Genomic DNA, 13695 nt, shown 5'->3' with positions numbered 1-13695 from the left:
GTGTTTTGAGGCACCATTTTGAGGTTGTTGCCATCTTGATCTTGGAATATGAAGGTTTGAAGTTTGATATGAAGGTTTAAAGATTAATATGAAGATTTAAAGATCGAATTTGAAGATTTAAAGGCAAAGTATGAAGATTTGAAGACTAAAGTTGAAGAAATGAAGATGTGGAGAACAATTTGTGAAGATTTAAGGGAGTGATGATCAAGTAAAAAATTTGAGGGTGACTCAAGAAGATTTGTAATCGGAAAGTAAAAAAGTGAAAAAAGGAAATCGGAGATTTTATAGGAATAAAATAATGAATGCGTGACGTTCCGCTTTTGATGCCCACCGAGTATGGTCAATCGGTGGCTGACACGTGTCCGAAGTCAGAACAATGCGACTGATGGGATGTTTCGGTGACTTGTCAACTAGCTTGTAACATATAGAGGAAGGAACCAGGGTTAGTTAATCACTTCTCGTCGTTTCTATAAATCTACTCTCTGAAAAGTAAAGGGACTATCTGTGTACAAGTAAAATCGGGATAAAGTTACCCCCAATCTTCTGATAAAAAAATGAGAAGACAGCATTGTGCGATGTAGCCTCGGGTAAAGCTGAGGGCTCCCACAGATCAGAGCTCGGGGAGGACGAACGGTGCGCCAAGCATGGCCAAATATGGGAAGAATCGAGTTCGAGCAAAGTGAAGAATCGAGGCAAAAGGAAATACACCTAGAAAGGATAAATGAGGGGCCGAAATATCCGCCCTCAAATGGATATTACGGCACAAATCTCGCTCGATATCAACCGCGTATCACAAATTACTAGAAGAGAAATATTTTTACCTTATTTAGACTTGTAATAAGAATGAAATTCCCCTACTATATAAAGGGGAGAACCTTTTTATTTTCAACCACTGTTGGCATGCATATCAAAGCAAGAAAGATCATTTTTGTTTCTCTAGTTACTGTTGAAAGTGTTTTTCAGCTGCTTATTTATTTAGTTGCAACCGAGCCCGTCTCGAGAGCTCATCGGAACCAGTTTCAGCGTTCCATTTAAAGCCAGACTTAATCGTTCCATCACATTTGGTTTGATTGTTTTGTTTCTCTTTAATTCAATTATTTATTGTTCTTAGATAATTTGCGTTAAATTATATCACGTATCCTTTAAACCGCGAGCAAATTCAATTGTTACTCATTTTAAGGGTAAACACTAGTTTAAATCAGTTTCAAAATTTGATCATTTTATAAGTAAATTAAAGCCGCATGCATATTACTAAGTCGACAAGAGAATTCGTCTTTCTCTTCTCTAGAGAGTCATGTTCTAAATGTTTTCAGTTTAGCATATGGTCGACTATATGTTTTTTATGGAATGAAATTTCTAAAGTTACGTATAGCAATCGATATTTTCTTCAAGCGCCTTTCTTTAAAGGAACAAAATGGTTCAAGTTATGTTCTAGGCATGTTCTAAAGGTTTTTGATTTTGCATATATGGTCAACTATATTTCTTGTGGAATGAATCTTTCTAACATATTTTATTCCTTTTTACTTCAAGCACGTTCTGTTCATAGAAGAAATGGTTAGAATAGGTTGCTGATATGAACCGTAATGCTCATCTTATACATTTAAGTACTTTAGCCGAGGATATGATTTCATTATATCTTTTCATTCCTCTTTATTGTAACCTAATTCCGACCCTCAAAAGACTAATAAATCATTGAGGTTTGGCGAAAAACAAAAAATACTGCTCCTTCTTTTCTAATTTATGTTTGTTTGATTAGGCATAATTAAAGTTTAAAAAATATAATGATCGGTTGGTTGTTTTGCTTTTTAGATCCGCATTACCCTATTTAAGACTTTCTATATGTGTTTTTCCTATTTTATGACTTGCGGGGATGATTGATTTGGTTTTGGAAGGGTTCGGATTGAATTCGGAACACTTAGTTCCATAATAGTGGCCTAAGGTACCAAAGTTTGACTTGAGTCAACACTTTGAGTAAACGACCTCGGAATCGGTATTTAAAGGTTCCATAGGCTCGTATGATGATTTTGGACTTGGACGTATGTTCGGATCAAGTTTCAGATGGACCGGGGATAGTTTAGTGGTCAATTGTGTGATATTTGAGCTAAATTATATTATTTTATGTGTAGGAGTATTGGAAGACAAAGAGGAGTGAAGATTACACGAAAAAAGGGTACTAGACACCGGGTGGGAAACAAAAAAAATACAAGAAAAGAGCACAAAGCACCAAAGCCGGGCGCCAGACCAAGCGTCGCCAGCTGTGAGGCGCGCACCAACGCGCGATAATCTTCGCCTCGCGAGGTCCAGGCATACTACAAGCCTGGTCTTGCGAGGTCAGGAACCCGGTGGCCAGTTGTTCGCAAATTAAAAATACTCTGACCCAGATTTGGGCTCAATGACCTCAACCCTAACATATAAATACTCCCTAAACGAGTTGAGCAAGGGTCGGACATTATTGGATAAGCAAAAAAAAGGCTACATAACACTTTGGAGAAAGGAATCAAACGAGTTCTCCCTCAATTTCTCTTTAATTTGTAGTTCAATTCTTTTGAATATTATGCAAATTATTTATAAAATTATGGCTTACCAAGCTTTATCATCTAGGGTTTAATGGAACCTATTGAAGGATAATTTTCCTCTATGTTTATTGTAAATTTGCCATTGATTCGTCTCTACTTGTTCAACTACGTATTCGTTGTTGTTAACGGAAGAGCTCTTAATTAACTGTGCCTATTTAGTGTGTATTGCTTGGAAGAGTATACATATTTAGGTAATTGTTGAATAACATCACCCCTAACATATTTGAGGAATCAATACGGTGAGTTTAAAGGTGAGATTAGTAATAACGAAATCTTAGTGCGATCGTAGTGAGCGGAGAATTAGTGTCAGCTAGCATCATTTAGAAGAATACGTCTAGTAAATTGTGGTAATTGCTCGGAAGAGAATTAGGACACCCAAAGTACTCACGATCGGTAGAGAATACTTAGGCGAATTTATAGGAAACGTAGTTGAGAAAGATTCCGACAATTGGAAAAATTACAATCCTAGACTTTTCCAATCTTGTTGACAACATTTACTTTGTTAGTTATAAATTTACATCATTTTAATACTTTGCTCTTAGTTAGCAACCACTCAAATAATTATTTAAATTTCTAAAGGTTGATTACTTGAATTCTTACGAAACTAGTTGTCGTGATTAGTAGGTTAATTTCTTGTGGGATTCGACTCCGGACCTGTAAACCGGATTATATTTGCAACGATCGCTTAGTTCTTGTTATATGGCATAGTTTGACGTGAGTTCTCGGGGAATTAATGGTGTTATTAATTACGGCTAGAAGAATTGCTAGGACGATTCTCTGTTTAGTCAGCTTTCTTGATTTGAAAGTCACTATATTGAAATTCTAACGCTTGTAGTCTTGTGTGTCAATGGTGAATGCCTAGAAGCTCTTCAAGAACTGTTGATTGTTTGAAGCATTACCGGATCCTGAGAAAGCTTTCAAGGCATTAAATCGAGCAAACAAGAAGGACAAACAACAAGAAAATCCAACTGAACAATATTTTAGAAAATATTTTCCCTCCTCTTGGTAGGAAATATATCATTTCCCTATATTTAAAGGAAGATGAATTTATAAGAAAAATATTTTTCAAAGCATTTAAGCTAACTAAATATGAGTAATTGATTCATACTAAACCATATGAGTAATTGATTCATACTAAACACACCTTTAGAAAAGCTGAAGAATGATTTCGCGAATCCGAAGATATTCATAAATTATATACTTTCATATTAAGCATGTTGAATACGTTCTCACCTTTTGTTCTTTCTAAAAGAACTTTAGCAAATATAAATAAGAAACTATTTCTTGTCCCAAGTCAATTTATGTGATATACCTTTTTTTATCTTATGCCAAAAATATTTGTATTTTTCTTATTTAAAAATAATATAATTTATATATTATTTTATTTTTAATGTAATGATTTGTAGCACTATAAATATTTATAATTTCTTTTAAACTACAAATTTTAAAAGTATTTCTTCCTTTGTTAAATTTCGTGCCCAATTTAATTCAATTACATGAAATGGGGCGACGGAAATGCTAATAAATAAATAGTTAGGAAAAGCTCGGGAGCCGCAGAACTTATAAAGGTAGCGGTGAAATAATTATGGAAATAAATATGAGACAGCCTCATGTCTCACGTGTAATTAACATCTGTTTTTGAGTTTGGGAATGCCATTTTTCTGTACATATTCTTTTACACCCTCTTTTTATTTATTTATGTAAGTGTGAGATTCGTGTTTGAAGCGTCTATTTTATCAACTCCAGTCCTTGGCCCCCACACCCAACTCCATCATCTAAATTACCCTTTAAAGTTGTATATATTCATTCAGAGTCTCTTTATTCTTCTTCATTATCTCCGATCACATCTTGAACTGCTGTTCTTCATTAATTCATTAATATTCTCTTCAAAGCTCCATTCTTTCTCAAGTTTTGAAAGATGAGAAGAAACCGTAACTTGGATCTAAGGCTTGTCCCTCCTTGTGTTTCAGCTTTTTCTCCTAAAGAATATTGCACTACCACTCCATTCTTCTCCAGGTAACTCTCTCTCTCTCTCTCCATGTTTTGAATTTTGAAGTTCAATTTATCCCTTTTATGTGATATCACTGCAAGGCCGGCTAGACCCTTTAGGCCCCAAGAATTTAAAGGCCCAAAATTATTGTTTCTCTATATGTAGTACTCCTCTATTCTAGTTTAGGTAAATCTATTTCCTTTTTGGTTCGTTCCAAAAAGAATGATCCCTTTCTAAATTTAAAAATAAATTAGCTTAAACTTACAATTCTTCCCTTAACGAAAAGCTTTTATAACCACACAAATACTCTGAGCCACTTTTAAACTTGTTTAGGATCACAAATTCCAAAAGTTTTCATTTTTCTTAAACTCCGTGCTCATTCAAATAGGTTACTAGATGAGGCACTTTCCCTTTTAGTATGTTCCAAAATAAATGACACATTTTTAAATTTAGAAATAATTCAACTTTACACTTTTCATTTTACCCATTTTACCCTTAATAAGAAGTCTTTATAATTACACAAATGTCATGGCTCCATAAAGCTTTTACCCCTTAAGCTTTTAAGACCACAAATTTTAAAAGTTTTTTTCTTAAACTCCGTGTTGAGTCAAATTACCTCATATAAATTGAAACGGAGGGAATATAATTACCATTTATTATTGATAAATTTATTTCTTTGTTTTCATATTAATGTTGATTTCTTCCTATGATTAGTATAACCAAATTAGTTTTCTGCCAATCTTATTTTATATTTTTACTGAATTATTTTACTTCATTATCATGTAACTATATCTAATAATCTAGCTTATTAGTTATTTTCCTCACGTAAATTATATTCCCGTCGTCCCAATTTATATGAAGGTGTTTGACTGTGCATGAAGTTTAAAAAAAAACTTTTGAAACTTGTGATCTAAAACAAATCATAGAAACTTGTGTAGCTAGAAATCATCTCACTAAGGGTAAAGAGAAAAATTTATAGTTGAATTATTACCAAATATAGAAAGGTATTCTTTTTAGGGCAGACTAAAAAAGAGAGTGTCATACAAATTAGGACGGAGGGAGTATGTTTTCTAGGTTCTCATTTTAGTTGTGATGCAATCAATGTTAAATTCATTCAATATTTTGTACTTTATAAAATCAAGTTCTCATTTTTTTCATTCCACGCTTGTCTAAATTTTTAAACAACGATGATCATTAAATATATATGTATTTATTTAAGGCCTCTTATTAAGGTTTTGCTTTAGGCCTCGCATGCTATTGAGCCGCCCCTGTATCACTGATCTTATAGCCTCTTCGTCTCAATTAATGCGATGTATTATGACCGACATAATAGAGGCATAATAGAAAGATGTGGAGGTCGAGTATTAGGGCTGTAGGTTAGGAGGTAGTTGAATCTTGCTTTACTTCGTAACATTGTGGGACTAGTCTAGTAGGGTTTTTGTCTAAGATAGTTAGTGACAGTATTGTATCTTACTATTTCACTTTCCAGTGCATGACCTATTTACTAGCTATCGCTTTTGCTTTGCATCTTTCTTCTGGATTTTATGTTGTTCCTATTTTTCCTATGATTTCTTTGGTGATACTAATATTGTCTCATTTTGTCCTTTTGTTTTCTTGAGTGGAGGATCTTTCGGAAACAGTCTCTCTACTCCTTCGGGGTAGGGGTACGGTCTACGTACACACTACCCTCCCTAGACCCCATTAGTGGGATTTTACTTGATTGTTGTTGTTGTTATTGTTGTTGGTGTTATAACCGACAAAGAGTTGAAGAAAGAAAAGACTTTTCAAACTTATGATTGAAAACTAACCATAAATATTTGTGCTGGTATAAATTATCTATTTTGTAAAACAAAAAGTTAAAGTTAAATTATTTCTTAATATAAAATATCAATCCTTTCTGAATATACTAAAAAGAAAAATGCATCACATAAATTGTGACAAGAAAGTGATAGAAATACATACGCATATATATATATATATATATATATATATATATATATTATGGAATAGCATATACAAAATAACTATTTTTATAGGCTAGTTTTGTAAATATGCATATGGTATTGAACATTTCCTCTCTTTTTCCTTATATAGGAGGGATAACCAGGGCACAAAAGAGAAGCAACTGCAGCAGCTAACTATATTCTACAATGGAAAAGTTGTGGTTTCTGATGCTACAGAGCTGCAGGTATGTGTATCTATCGATCCCTCTATTTTTAATTTCTGTGTTTTTTTGTTTATTGAATGCACTCTTTCTACTAAACCTTTTACTCGCTTGACTCACTTTAGTATGCATACAGGAAATTTTACATTATTTGATCTGTTAAGAGATACCTATCAATGATTAATAATTGTTCATAAAAAGTAAAACTAATAACTTTATAAAATAATACAGATTATCTACTACAAAAAATTCAATTTGAACGTGCAGTTTGGTGGAAATCATCAATGTGTATACAAATTTGTCTTCTGGTATTATAACGTAGTAATGATGCAACTTCATGTCACATTCGTGCAAGGTGGTCCAAAGAAATTTGATAACAAATATTGCACTGAAATTTCATGGAAATTCTTACAAAATAAAATTATTTAACAAGAAAGGGAAGTCAGGGTACCCTTTCACCTTTTTGGGGAGGGGGATGGTCAAGAATTGAAGATAATAACAAATGGATTTTGGTTAAGGTAGATACATGTTTTTAATTTTTCCTTAAATACTATAGGATCAAAGACAATTTTGATCAGAAAGAGATTGTGACCATATAAAAAAATCACTTTCTTCTATAGAGCACGTTTGGATTGGCGGGAAAAAAGGGGGGAAATAAAAAATAGTCAGATTTATAACTAGTAATTGAAAATAGGCACAGTTTCAAAAGTAATCGAAAGTTAGCCACTTTTTCATGTAAAAATAAAATCTGAACAAAAACACCTTTAAAAATTCGAAAAAATTCCAGCATAATATGCTGGAGTTCGAATGCTTTACATATGAGATTCCACCATAATGTATTGGAATTTCATTATGTGCTGGAGTTTCGACATAATATGTTGGAAGTTTATAAGCACGACCTCCATAATCCATTATATTATGCTGAAACTTTTTCGTATATTGGAGTTCCAATATAATATGATGGAAGTATATGTAGGAGCTCCATAATCCAACATATTATGCTGGAACTTTTTGTGTTTCAACAAAAAAAGTGACTATTTTTCACTGGCTTTGCAAACGCTGGCTATTTTTCAATTATCAATCCGAAAATTAGTTAGCCCGTGCTATTTTCACGAAAAAAGTAGCTTTTAAGCGCAAGTAATTAAAATCAATTTTTATTTGTAACTTAGAAGCAAGGCGGGTCACTTGTTACAATATAGGTTAAAATATATTTATGGGGTTTTTACATACCATTGGAGTATACAAACTAAGTTCCTTTCACATTTGTTACTTTCATAGCTGTAAAAATTATTATTTCTCTTTAATTTTCTTCGTAAAAAATGTTAGTTTTCCTAATAATTCTTAAGTAATTTATTTTCCTTCATGAAAATGCAGGCGAAAGCAATAATATATCTCGCAAGTAGAGAAATGGAGGAGAATACAAAGACTTCATCACAAATTTCAGAGGCATCATCGCCATTGTTACAACCTCAAACTGGTCTTTCCATGAAGAGATCTTTGCAAGGATTTCTGCAGAAGAGAAAAAATAGAATTCAAGCAACTTCTCCGTATCATCACTAGCAATTACTAACAATTACTAATAATATTTGATGAACTTTAATTTCTTTTTTCTTTCATTTTTTCCTTCACTTTTCTAGTGTGGTTATGTGATGAAGAAGAAATCTTTTTTTCATGTCATTACTTTCTGGTTTGCTGACCCGACTAATATAGATTCGTGGCTGGAAGACCCACCTGATGACATGCTCTAGATATGTAATTTAGTGTTCTCATATAAATATTATGGATGTTGGCTTGAAATGAATTTAAGGGCCCGTTTGGTCATAGATATTTTTTCCTTTTTTGACTTTTTTTTTTCAAAAATGTGTTTGTCCATGAAATTCTTTAAATTTTTGGAGATTTTTCGGCAATGAATTTTTCAAAAACCAAAAACCTTTTTCAAATTTTTCCGAAATTGTTTTTCCCCACTCATAAAACTGTAATATTTTTAAGTGAAGTGCATGTCCAAATATAATTTCAAATATCATTTTTCAACTTGATCGACTCCAAGAACGTTTTCTTCAAAAGTTACGACTGTTATGTCCAAACGCCTACTAGGTTGAAATATGATAAGTAATGATTCATTTAGCCAACCTCTTACTTATTTTGCATGAACGCGTGATTATTTTTGTTGTATAGAAATATTATGGATAAATTAGGAAATATATTTTGCTAATATATGGTTCTTATATCCGTTTTTGCTTTATATTTTTCCCCTCACTTGCTTACATCAAATTGCTTCTTTCTATTTGATCTTGTCATAAGGAAATATACTAGAGCTAACCAAAAAATAAAGCAGTGCAAAAAAAAAAAAAAAGGAAAAACAAATTGTAGGCATCTATCTTTGTAATTCAGAAGGCATCAATAACCAAAACTTGTTGAGAGTTGCATAGTAAGAAGGACAGCCTGTGGATCAAATGGATCCATGAGTATTATATCAAAGGACAACAGTTAGTTGATATAGTCATTCCTCAACAAGCGAGTTGGATGGTGAAGAAAATACTCAAGTCTCGGGAGTCACTAGAGCATGCAGAACAGATGGTACAAGGAAGAAAGAGCATAATAAAGGGAATATATATAAATATGATGGAAGATTTGCCAAGAGTATCATGGAAGAACATTATGTGTACAAATATAGCTCGACCAAAAGCTATTTTCATTACTTGGATACAGCTACAAGATAGACTTCTCACTGCAAAAAGATTACAAAAATAGGGACAACAGGTTGATATCACATGTCATTTGTGCAAAAAAGAAGAGGAGACAAGGGAACATCTATTTGCTGAATGTGAATTTAGAAACAGACTATGGAGCACTCTTATGAGTTGGATAAAAAGTGGCTGGCAAAAGGTGAAGACATGGAGACAAATGCAAGATTGGATAGAACATAAGACGAAAGGAAAGACAAAGCAAGCGAGGCTAATGAAGCTGATATATGCAGAGTTTGTGTATGCAATATGGATAGAAAGAAATGCCAGAATCTTCATGAAGAAGGAGAAATCCGGAGAATTACTTGCTAGAGATATTGCCTATATTTGTTATGTACGAACAGATGAAAGGCTACATGGATTGATGAGAATAGATTTCCAAACTAGCAATATGATAGTAGTATAGGAATATCTCAGTGAAATAGAGGTAGGAATTATGTACATGGGGCTGAGTTGTATAGTCTTTCTTTGCAAATACGATACTTGGTAATTAATGAAAATGATAGTTACCAAAAAAAAAAAAAGAAATATATTTATATTTTTTCTCCTTCTTTGAGTTTTTAATCATTATTCTATATTTATAACCTATATTTTTAATAATCTTAATAATTCTCATGTCTTTGATACCCATAACCCCCAAATATTTAATATGTAAATTTATGACAATTTGTATTTATCTTTTATCCTTTATTTGTTTTAAATTTTTTATTTTTGTAACTCACACCTCTTTAACTTTCACTCTTAATAATATTCATAATTCCTATGCTTTTCATAACCCCCAAATATTTAATTTAAAATTTTAAGATATCTTATGGTATTCCTCTACTTTTGCCTATATAAATTCATAACTATTGTTTCATGAGATCCCTACCAAAGGTTAACCCTTTTCATTCCATATATGAAATGGTAATGGTGTCATATTTACCGCGGTATTAGATTCATATTTTAGTTTCACTTGAGGAAGAAGGATCTTGAATGATGAGTTGTTTGCGCGAGAAGGTATCAACAACAACTCAGGAAATTATGCACTGATTCTATATTTCTTTTTCCTTTTATTTCTTATGATTAAGTTTCCAAATAGGATGTGCATTGTATTTCTTCTTTTTCTTCTACTTTCTCTCCAATTTTGAGAAATTGTGTATCTATGTAATTTGCTTTAAGATCGGTGTAAGATTCATGAATCAATAGCATGTTTTTTCTGATATTAATGTATTTTGGATGTATACTAAAGATCAAATCACATATAAATACATATATCGTTGAATAGTTTTGAAAGAGTTTTAAGGAATATCGTCAATTTAGAACACTCAACAAATAACATTGCTAAAAATAAAATTTGATAGTTAATTTTCACTAAAGGAAGTGATAAAAGCAAGAACCGTAAAAAGAAAATCATGCAGGAATTCATGACAATACGTAAGATCGGATCTTTTGTTTTTTTTTAATTTTTTTTAAATTAAAATATATATATTAAACCATCTTCAAGCGATTATGGAGGACATGAATTGAGTTTACAAGTCTCTTAAAAGAGACGATCACATCTAAAATATCATCTTTTCCTATATGAAATCGTTGTGTTTTTCAAGATAGAAATAGCCAACGGTCCAAGTGGGTGCAACTTCCTTTTTTTTTTTTAAAAAAAAATTATTGTTTCATCATGTGCAAACTTCTTTGGTTGTATTTTTTTTTTCTTTTTCTGTATTATAATTTTACATTCTTTTTTACGTAAAGAGAAACATATGAACAAGATTTTAAAAAAACAAGTAAACTTAGATATGCATATATTAATTAAATGAAGATATTTATTATTATTCTATTAAAAAGAACACATATTTCTTAAAACTTCTTCAACTTTTTAGAAAATCAAAGAGATCATTGGTCAAGAAATACATATCAACTTTACATATATAGATTAATCCCTTTATAGTTGTGGGGACAATTGTATCATTCCATGATAAACTTGTAACATATATATTAATTGTTGATGGTATGAAAATTGTAACCCTAGTGTCATTGAAAATGCTTAACATTTTAAATTTTATTTAATTTTTACAAATAAATTATATATATATATATATATATATATATATATATTAACGATCGCGCGAAGCACGGACAAATACACTAGTAGATAGTCTAAAAATGAACGAGTCACATACATTAATTAAGACGGAGAGTACATTATGGAGTAAATATCTACAGCATTAGTGTCTATCTTAATAATGAAAATTTAAAGTTCATTATTGGAAGGGGCACTTGGTGGGGCTTATGTGACCACAAAAGTAAATCATAGCTTCCATTAGAGTTATTTTAATTGTCTGATATCATAGTTAGCTGATACATAACTAAAATATAAACCATGTTTTTGTTTTTTTCTTTAAAACACATAACACGTGTTCAATCTGTAATAAGTCGGTAATAGACCAACAGTCGTCTGTCTTCTTGATAGTCGTCCCGGTTGTAAAGAATTTGTTTTTCTTGTTGGTCCTTAGAGGTTTAGATAATTGATGGATTCACCCCCATTTCAAACAAAAAGTATGTTTGCGATCGAATAATTTTCAAATATGATTATTAAGGATAAAAGGGTGTTCTTTTTCTCTTTTCCTTTTCTTGTTGTTGTTAAAAGGACAATTAGTGAAAATCTTCTTATGAAAGTTTAGCTAAGCTGATTTTATGAGATCTAACATATTTAGTGAGAAAGTAAAAGGGACGATGGAGGAGGCAGGGAAGAAAAGATTAAATATTATTGACTTACCTACCATATAATTATTTATGATCGAACCATTGGATCAATGACATATAACTGTTAGACATGATACACAAATTATCATGATATATAAATGCATGATTTTATTAAGTTGCGTATTTTAATTGAGGATTTGTAAGAAGGGCGTTCTTTTTCTTTAATTGAGGATCATTTGTGTACCATGTGTAAGTGTGCATTTAAATCGAGGATCTGAAAGAATCCGATGTGTGAGTTGTGTATTACAGATCCTCAATTAAGTAGGTGTTTGGACATAGAAATTATTAAGTTTTCTTATAAAAAATATAGTATTTGGAGTTAAGATGAAAAATGCTTTTTGAAATTTGAAATTATGTTTAGACATGCATTTCACTTAAAAAAAATATTATAGTTTTGTGAGTAGGGAAACAATTTTTTGAAAATTTTGAAAATATGGTCAAAATCACTTTTTGGTTTTTAAAATTCTCATTTTCAAAAAGTTCCCAAAAACTTAAAAAATTTCATGGATAACATATTTGAAATTTTTTTTTTTATGAAAAAAGGGGAAAAAAATTATCGACAATCGGGGCCTAAATTTTGTGGGTGAAATTCAAAAATAGCCAGATTTACAAGTGGTAATTGAAAAATAGCCACAGTTTCAAAAGTAATCGAAATTTATCCACTTTTCATGTAAAGGTAAATCTGAACGAAAACACCGTTCAAAATCCGGAAAATATTCCAGCATAATAGACTAGAACTCCAGTATAATATACTGGAGTTTCAACATAGTATACTGGACATCCAGCATAATATACTGGAGTTCTAGTATAATGTACTGGTCCAACATAATATGCTAGAAGTTCATACACAGCTGCACCAATCTCCAATATATTATGCTGGAACTTTCCGTGTTGCAGCAAAATAGTGGCTATTTTTCAATGACTTTGCAAATGCTGGTTATTTTTCAATTATCAGTCCGAAAACTGACTAGCCCGCGCTATTTTCACAAATTTTCTGATCGGAGCTTTTCACATCAGGTTTATATATGGCCTAACATAATGCAAAATAGTGGAAACCTGAAATCATCACATTGCTTTTCATTGTTTTAACGATGCTAACACTAGATAGTACATCTTCTGTGTACGCAGCATCCTTTTGTGAAGCTATTTGCATAAACAATGTAATGGAGGAAACCTCTTAATTTAGTCAAGCATTTTATGATCATATTTGTATAAGAATGAATTCTGTCATTCTTCGTGATATAGTGGAGGTTAAGGTTTATGTCCTCCTCTGTGTAATCCTTAATTTTGATAATATACAAGTAGGGGTAATGGCCTAAACCCTCTACCAATGGTGGTTTTTGATTAAAAAAATCACATTGCTTTTCATAGAACTATATGTAGCGTAGCAAGACCAATTCTAATTAAGACCAATGGTACGAGCTTCCGAATCCAGTGGAATTTTCATAAAGTCGATCATTATGAGTGTTATGATTTATT

At 31.8% G+C, this 13695-nt stretch overlaps 1 protein-coding gene across 1 annotated transcript; it reads left to right on the top strand.

The window, feature by feature from the left end:
* The first annotated feature begins 4206 nt into the window (after positions 1-4206).
* Positions 4207-8556, top strand: LOC104238840 (protein TIFY 5A-like). Its single transcript, XM_009793319.2, has 3 exons — positions 4207-4592; positions 6661-6754; positions 8105-8556. Exons 1-3 carry the CDS (start codon positions 4495-4497, stop codon positions 8288-8290), a joined length of 378 nt encoding a protein of 125 aa, XP_009791621.1. The 5' UTR covers positions 4207-4494; the 3' UTR covers positions 8291-8556.
* Positions 8557-13695: the final 5139 nt, after the last annotated feature.

The sequence above is a fragment of the Nicotiana sylvestris genome, chromosome 12 (assembly GCF_000393655.2).
Source record: "Nicotiana sylvestris chromosome 12, ASM39365v2, whole genome shotgun sequence".
In the NCBI taxonomy this organism is placed as follows: domain Eukaryota; kingdom Viridiplantae; phylum Streptophyta; class Magnoliopsida; order Solanales; family Solanaceae; genus Nicotiana; species Nicotiana sylvestris.
This window is presented reverse-complemented; position numbering and strand designations above follow the sequence as displayed.

Excerpts from the sequence above, each read along its gene's own strand:
- LOC104238840 (XM_009793319.2), top strand. The coding sequence starts at position 4,495 with ATGAGAAGAAACCGTAACTTGGATCTAAGGCTTGTCCCTCCTTGTGTT. Across the intron at positions 4,593-6,660 it reads ACCACTCCATTCTTCTCCAG|GAGGGATAACCAGGGCACAA; the intron begins GTAACTCTCTCT and ends TTCCTTATATAG. Across the intron at positions 6,755-8,104 it reads CTGATGCTACAGAGCTGCAG|GCGAAAGCAATAATATATCT; the intron begins GTATGTGTATCT and ends ATGAAAATGCAG.